The 8,510-nt window shown below is 27.8% G+C and overlaps 2 protein-coding genes across 2 annotated transcripts; both read left to right on the top strand.

Moving 5' to 3' along the window:
• Positions 1–2,229: 2,229 nt before the first annotated feature.
• PRPF4 (U4/U6 small nuclear ribonucleoprotein PRP4, putative) lies at positions 2,230–4,146 on the top strand (the record flags this gene model as incomplete). Its single annotated transcript, XM_029006413.1, has 1 exon — positions 2,230–4,146. One exon carries the CDS (start codon positions 2,230–2,232, stop codon positions 4,144–4,146), a length of 1,917 nt encoding a protein of 638 aa, XP_028862904.1.
• A 1,582-nt stretch (positions 4,147–5,728) lies between these two features.
• On the top strand, positions 5,729–8,314 carry PmUG01_12020900 (aminomethyltransferase, putative; the record flags this gene model as incomplete). The annotated part of the gene is made up of 1 exon (XM_029006412.1): positions 5,729–8,314. The coding sequence occupies one exon, from the start codon at positions 5,729–5,731 to the stop codon at positions 8,312–8,314; it is 2,586 nt and encodes an 861-aa protein (XP_028862903.1).
• Between the last annotated feature and the right edge of the window lie 196 nt (positions 8,315–8,510).

Here is an 8,510-nt window from a genome sequence, read left to right as displayed (position 1 = left end):
ATATAGATGATCGCCTTTTATTATGCAAATGTTACTGTAACAAGCATTTGTATTTTGAAAAAAATGTTGTTTATCATTTCATACATAATGTATTCGTGAAATTAATACATAACTGTTGGTATAACAACAAAAAAAAAGAAAAAAAAAAAAAATACTACTATTAATAAGGGTTATAATAATAACTAAGATGAATATTCGTAAAACCCGTCTAACAATTAAAAACAAGATTAAAATAGCGAAAAAATAGTTATCATTCATTTAGGAAATGTTAATATCTTACCTGCTTTGTTATCATAATGTTTTCTTCCTCTTTTTTATAGTAATTATTTTTTAATAATCTTTCCAGACACTTTTCCATTTTTTTTTTTTTTTCCTTTACGTCAATATTGTAGAAGATATATTATTAAAAGGGAAAAAAAAAAAAAAATTCCTAATACAGAAATTTAAATAAAAAAAAAAAAATCTTAAAATTTTATTATTTTAAAATTAAAGTAACTTGTATACACATGGCCGAAGAAATTAGTAGGAATATATATAACACTTAAAAGAGCATCATAGACACCTCTGCATATATATATATATATACATATACATGATAATAGGTATATATGTATGCATTTTTGCAATAAATACAATAACTCCAAAACATTTTCTAAAATCTTACCTGTATAATGTCTTATAATTGTATGTATGTATGTATTATGTACATAAGTATTCCACAAAATAATATATATTACAAACATTTAAAAAACAGCATAAACAAAAAAAAAAAAAAGGAAAGTAGCTATTTTTCCTTTTTTTTGAATAATTATACTAGGAGATATAGCTTATATATATATATTACAAATGGAATTCATAATACGATCTTTTTCAGAAGTATAAATAATACATCCTTGTGCCGGTATAATATGACTTTTTAAAACTATGTCAACTTTCGAAATATTATTTCCTCACGCTGTGTGTCAATTTATACAAATTTACATCATTACCCTCACTTTCAATTTTCAACTTCAATTTTCAACTTCGATTTTCAACTTCAATTTTCAACTTCAATTTTCAACTTCAATTTTCAACTTCATTTTTCAACTTCAATTTTCAACTTCAATTTTCAACTTCATTTTTCAACTTCAACTTAAAATTTCAATTTAACTTAAAATTTACCTTCATCATATTTGTTTTTCATTTATTTTTTTCTCTTTTTTCTTTTTTTTTTAAATATGGGCTAGATATTTTACGTTTAAGCGGGCATATATATACATATACCTATGTATATATGTATATGTACGTATATGTAGTAATAATGTAATATATTTTGAAAAATACTCATTTTACTGTTTGCAATAATTATTTCCCGCCACCTACAAAAATTTTTTTTTTTAAATGAAATACTACCCATATTTGTTTGAATCATTTTTTTTTTTTTTTTTTTGGTTTTATTAATGTTCTGAAGTTCCTTATGAATTACATATATTTCATAATATTATAATATGAACTCAAGAAGAATAAAAAAAAGGAAGAAAGATGTTAACTTAAACGAAAATTTAGAATTCCTAATAATACTTTTTGATAGCTCATGACAAATCATAATTCTTCATAATTTTGTTGTTACCTGGAATGTATATGTGCGCAAGTATGTTTGAACATGAATAAGTACATACGCATATTGTGTATCAGAGCATATATATACTTTGACACTTACGCACTTTCCATATATATATATATATACATATTCGTAGTATACGTATCTATATTCGTAGTACACGTAACTGTATTCGTAGTACACGTAACTGTATTCGTAGTACACGTAACTGTATTTGTAGTACACGTAACTGTATTCGTAGTACACGTAACTGTATTCGTAGTACACGTAACTGTATTCGTAGTACACGTAACTGTATTCGTAGTACACGTAACTGTATTCGTAGTACACGTAACTGTATTCGTAGTACACGTAACTGTATTCGTAGTACACGTAACTGTATTCGTAGTACACGTAACTGTATTCGTAGTACACGTAACTGTATTCGTAGTACACATATCCATATTCGTAGTACACATATCCGTATTCGTAGTACACATATCCATATTCGTAGTACACATATCCATATTCGTAGTACACATATCCATATTCGTAGTACACATATCTATATGCGTAGTATTCATATATATATGCAAAAGTACATGTACGCTTGGGCGAACGCATGTTTACCCGTCTGAGGAGTCGACAAAATGAAAATCAGCGATGTCCTTAGTGATTCAAAATTACATGAAAGCCTAAAATTAAGAAAGAGTGAGTTGAACAGCAGTCAAATTAGTAAGGACAATATATTGGAAGAATTTGATATAAAAAATAAGATAAGAAAAGTTAGCTTAGGTATTCCAACAAAAGATATAGATGTAAAAAATGTTTTAAGGTTATTAAAGGAACCTATTTGTTTATTTGGTGAGGACAGTTATGATAAGAGGAAAAGATTAAAAACTGTTTTAGTCACAAAATATGATAAACTGATAATAAAAAAAAATAATGAAAATGAAGAAGAAGTTGAAGAATTCAAGAATATCTTAAAAAAATATTATATTGATTTTAGTAGTTTATGTGATGTAGATTCTCCTGAATATATAAAAATAAAACAACTAGAAGATGAATTAGTAAAAAAAAGATTAAAAGAACAAAGTATAGAAGGAAAGGGAATTGATTCTAGGGATAAATTAAAGGAGAAGTTTTATACAGAAAGTTCAGAAGAGCTCAAATTCTCACGTCTAGATATAACGCTAAAAACATTACCTAGAATATTTTTATACAAAGAAATGATAAATAATTTTCAAAACAAATATCAAAAAGAAGATTATGAAAATTATATTATTTCTTATAATGAACATATGAAAAATGAATTCGATTTATATATTTCACAGTTAGGTGATGACAGACCATTAACCATGGGAAAATTTTCCCCTGATAACAGCGTTTTTGCAGTAAGTAGTTATAACACATATATTAATATATTTAATTACAAAAATGATAATTATAATATTGTAAAAACTCTTAAAAAAGGTCATGATGATAAGATAAACTGCATAGAGTGGAACTACCCCAATAATTATTCTTACTATAATACATTAAATTATACAGATATAAGGAAAAAAGATTTATTGCTAGCTTCCTGCTCATCAGATAAAACCTTTTGTATATGGAGGCCTTTTCCAGGTGAAGACATAAACGATTATAATATTACACATAAAAGCTATTTTGAAGGAAATAAAAAAAGAATTAGAAAAAATAACACTGAAATAGATGATACAGATGAAAGGAAAGGAGATCACACCAAAATTTTTGAAAAAAATGGTCATGAAGTGAAGACGAATTGTGGAGAGCTTAAGAAGCAGGCTAGTAAACAGAATGGGAATAAGGATGAATATAATATAGAAGATGAAAATGAACAGGAGGTGGATGACAAAAATGCCAAAGGCAACAAATATTTGCTATGTAAAGTAAAAGCTCATGAAGACAGAATAAATAAGATATGTTTTCATCCTTTGAACAAATATGTATTAACATGTTCAGAAGATGAAACAATAAAATTTTTTGATATAGAAACTCAAAAGGAATTATTTTATCAAGAAGGGCACAATGCTATAGTATATACTGCTACATTTAATCCTTATGGAAATTTATATTTATCAGGAGATTCAAAAGGCGGATTAATGTTATGGGATATTAGAACAGGAAGAAATATAGATAAAAAACAAGCAGTTCATAATAACTGTATTATGAATATTAATTTTAATCCATTTATGCCAAATATGTTTTGTACGTGTTCTTCGGATAACACTATTAAAATATTTGACTTGAGAAATTTTAAAATTTCTTGTAATATACTAGCGCACAACAAAATTGTCACAGATGCAATTTTTGAACCAACATATGGTAGATACATAACATCATGTTCTTTTGACACTTTTATTAAAATATGGGACTCTGTAAATTTTTATTGCACTAAAATTTTATATAATAATGAAAATAAAGTAAGAAATGTTGACATATCCCCTGATGGTAAATTTATATCCTCCACTTCTTTTGACAGAACATGGAAATTGTACAAAAACACAGAATTTGTTCAGGACAATATTCTTTCTCATTTATTTTGAAAAAAAAAAAAAAAAAAATGACCATATATTTTTAACACTGTTAAAAGGTGCGAAATTGCAGAATAAAAGAGGTCTAATGTGAAACATCAAAGATTACGAAGTGGGTTACTCCTGAAGATTTATCGATATTCAGGGGGCATATTTTCAGTCAACTTGTTTTCCCTTTAACGTTTAGTAACTCCCATAACGGGGAGTATCCTTTACTTTTGTGTGTCACATTTGCGTGCGCATACATAAAAACACATATGTACATACATAGATAAACTTATTACATTTTGTTCCTTAATATTTTTTTTTTTTTTTTTTGTTTGTTTGCTTCCATTATAAGTGATAAAATTTTTCAATAAGACAACCCTGAAAAATATAATTCATGCGAAAATTTATTTTAAATTTTACATTTCGCTTTATTATTTTGACACATGTGTACGGTTGTAAAATGTGCGCACATATATAGATATATATATATATATACAGATGTGTATATGTACGTATGTATGTGTATATGTACGTATGTATGTGTATATGTACGTATGTATGTGTATATGTACGTATGTATGTGTATATGTACGTATGTATGTGTATATGTACGTATGTATGTGTATATGTACGTATGTATGTGTATATGTACGTATGTATGTGTATATGTACGTATGTATGTGTATATGTACACATGTATGTGTATATGCATGTATGTAAGCGCGTATTTTTTTTTTTTTTTTTTTTTTTTTTTTGTTCCCATATGTATGAAATAATTTATATATTTAAAAACATTTTAACAAATTCAACTACTTCATAGGATGAATATATTTTTAACAGATTTTATAATTTAAAAATTGAAGAGGCTAAAACGAAAAGAAATAATTCAAAATTGTAACTGGCGAAATTTCGAGATTCTATATCGCCTGCTACAATTTTTATACGCTTATATTTTTTTCATAGATAAATGTAACCCATCTCTTTGTCAAATAGTTTTTCTACTTATGAAAAGAAAAGGATATGTAATAATGAGATATATATGACAAATGGATGGATACAATTACAATTAAATGAACATCTTGTGTTATAAGAAATTAGGCCTGTTTTTTTATATAACCATTTAAAAAATTTTTCGTCATTGTAGAGTTATTTATTTATTTATTATTTTTTTTTTTTCCCTGATTTAATGATTAAGTGGGGACCTTTAAATATTTCTTTTTCATAAAATTGGGTAGATGGGCTTTTATAATGGGGGATATTATTAGCAATTCAAGAAAATTTATTAAGAATTATTATACGACGTTTTTATAAAGTAAAAAAATGAGAATTCTTATCAATACGTGGTAAAGCGATAGAGGTGCAATGTAGGTGTGAATAAACTCTAGAGATATATAGAGAAGTCTTAGTGAGCTTCAGCTGCACATGTATAGTCTCATGCATACATACATATACATATTTATGTACATACATAAACGGGTGAATACATAGGCATATAAATATAGGTATACACATTCCCATACGCTTGCCCACTCTAACTCAATATGCCTTCGCGGATATAAGTCTCATTGATACTCCTCTCATACCATTTTTGTGAACTTTTTTTGAGATGCAAAAAGGTTTATCTTTTTTTTCGAATGAAATATGCTACTGCAAAATAAAAGGTTTTTCGAGCTTTTTTGTCATCCAATGTAATAAAATATTAACTTGGGACAGTAAAAAAAAGTTCGGAACATATGGAGCAGTAACAAGAAAAAGGCAAAAGCAGCGGGATAAGTTTTATGAAGAAAGATATAAACACAACCCGAATATTATACCAAAATATTCGAAGATTAAAAGAGGAAGTAGGGGTGGGTGGATCAATAACCCCTTAAAGGAGGTAACAAAAAATAGTGGAAGTAATTTTATGTATGAAGAAAAGATAAAAGAAGAAGTGAGCGCAGAAGAAAGGGATTGTATAAATCAACTTATAAAAATAAGAAAAGAGTTTACTAGTGGCGGAAATTTGCGCATAGGGAATTATAGTGATAACAACAGTAGGAGTAGTGATAGAAGTAGCGGCAGTAGTAGTAATGATTACTGTGGTGTAACGGATGTGGAGGGGATACCTCGAAATGTCAGAAGTAACGACGACTCTTTCAGTGAAAACATATCACCCAGTTTTAACCTCTTTTCAATATGTGAAGGTTTCATTGATAAAAAAAAAGAAATAATTCATAAGATTGAACACCCAGAACATTTTGTCAATACGCATATAAATTATTTGGCAAATGAGTATAATAACATAAACAGCGTGCATGAAAACGATAACTTGAATAGCTACCCGAAGGCTCCTGCTTATTTAAAAGGTCAGCATAAAAGGAAGAAAAAAGCCGAAAAAGGTGCCACCTTTAATAATGACAGCAGAATGGGGAAAATGAGTCAATTGAGTCAGATGGAAGGAATAAATGAAGAAGACGAACTTTTTTGGAATAGTCAATTTCCAGGGGTGTGTATTAACAATTCTGCATATAGAGATGTAACCTCCGATGCACTGGATGAAAAGACGAACAATAACATACAAAGTAGTTCAAACAAAACGAGGAATACTTCAAGTGCTACGGAGAAAAGATACAATGAATGTATTGAAAACAATAGAGCAAAAAAAGAGGCACGCGAGAACAAAACGATGCCCACATTTGACACAATTGTAAAACACAATGACTTCAATCATGTGAAGGAAAATATGGAAGAGAACACAATGGAATGTGATATGAAAAAAGTACACATTGAAGACATTTTTAACTATGCAAATGATGAAGATGATTTGGACATTAGTTGTTTAGACGTGTTCAGCACATTAAACACTGTAGACAGGAATAGAAGACTGGGTTCATTTTTTTGTAATAAGAATGCATGTTTCATTTTATATAATAATTGTATTGTGCCTTCAAAATTTGGTGACGGAACAATAAGCGAATATTTTCATACTAGATATAATTGTAGCTTATTTGATAAATCATATCAACTTATAATAAAGTTAACAGGTAATGACTGTTTTTACATATGCAATCATTTCATTTCTTGCGATATAATAAAAGATATGAAAAAAGACGATGTTTGTTACACATGTATATTAGACAATAAAGCGTATATTATAGATATAGGCTATGTACTAAAAGGGGAAAATGAAATAACATTAATTACATCTGGGTATTATAAAAAAGGGGTATACGAATTTTTAAGTGATTATATTTTATTTTGTAAAGATAGTGGCTTGGATATACATATAGAAGTATATAATAATAAAAGAGTATTATCTTTGCAAGGTCCCTTAGCTACTCTAGTTTTCAATGACGTTTTAGAATATTATGATTGGAATAATAGAGACAAAATTTTGGCATACCTAAAAAATGTTATTATAATGAATAGAAGTAACAAATATAATAATATCCTTTACTTTAATAGGGAACAGAATGAAACTGAATTTTTTAAAATTCCATATATGAGTTTTAAAAAATTTAAAGTAAGGAAAAATAATAATCTTATAGTGAATAATGCTACATGCAATCCAAATGATGATGGTCTTATTAACAACTACGAAATTATTTGTATTAGAACAGGCGATACAGGAGAAGACGGATATGAATTTATTGTAGATAATAATATAAGTGATATCTATGTACAGTTGTTTTTAAATCATACAAAGGTAAAATTAGCTGGTGCATATGCTTTAGATATATTAAGGATGGAATCCGGTTTTCCCTTATATGGAATCGATATTTTTAAAAATACTACTCCTATTACTGCCTCCTTAGCATGGACATTAAAATATAAAAAATTAAAAGAACGAAACATTTTTGGGTTTCAAAATTTATTGAAAGAGTACAGTAGGAAATCAAAATTTTTACGAGTTGGTATTATATCGAACGAATTAATTTTTAAAACATGCAAAATATTTTCTTATCCATATAAAGAACCGATTGGTCATATTACCTCTTGCACTTGGAGCCCAGTATATAAAAAACGAATAGCTCAGGGATATATTAAAAGAGAGTTTGCAAAAAACAACGAAAAAATTCTTATTTCTATACCTACTGACATTCCTCAAGAATTTTCGAAAAAGAAAAAATATAAAATACTAAGAAGTAGATCTGCGCATAAATTTGCACTTGCCCAAGTTTGCGCACTTCCATTTGTTGACCACAAATATTGACCTGTAAACGGCGAGTATTAAGCCTTTTTTTACAGTACATAAGGAGCATGCGTTACACTTGTACGGTATATGGGTGTATATTTATACATCAATATGTACGCACGAATATGTACATATGAATACGTACGCACGAATATGTAAGCATGAATTTGTACAAAAGAATACGTATGCACGAATACGTAAGCATGAATATGTA

This window comes from Plasmodium malariae, assembly GCF_900090045.1.
Source record: "Plasmodium malariae genome assembly, chromosome: 12".
Lineage (NCBI taxonomy): Eukaryota > Apicomplexa > Aconoidasida > Haemosporida > Plasmodiidae > Plasmodium > Plasmodium malariae.
Note: the sequence above shows the minus strand (reverse complement) of the source record. Positions and strands in the feature narration are given on the sequence as shown.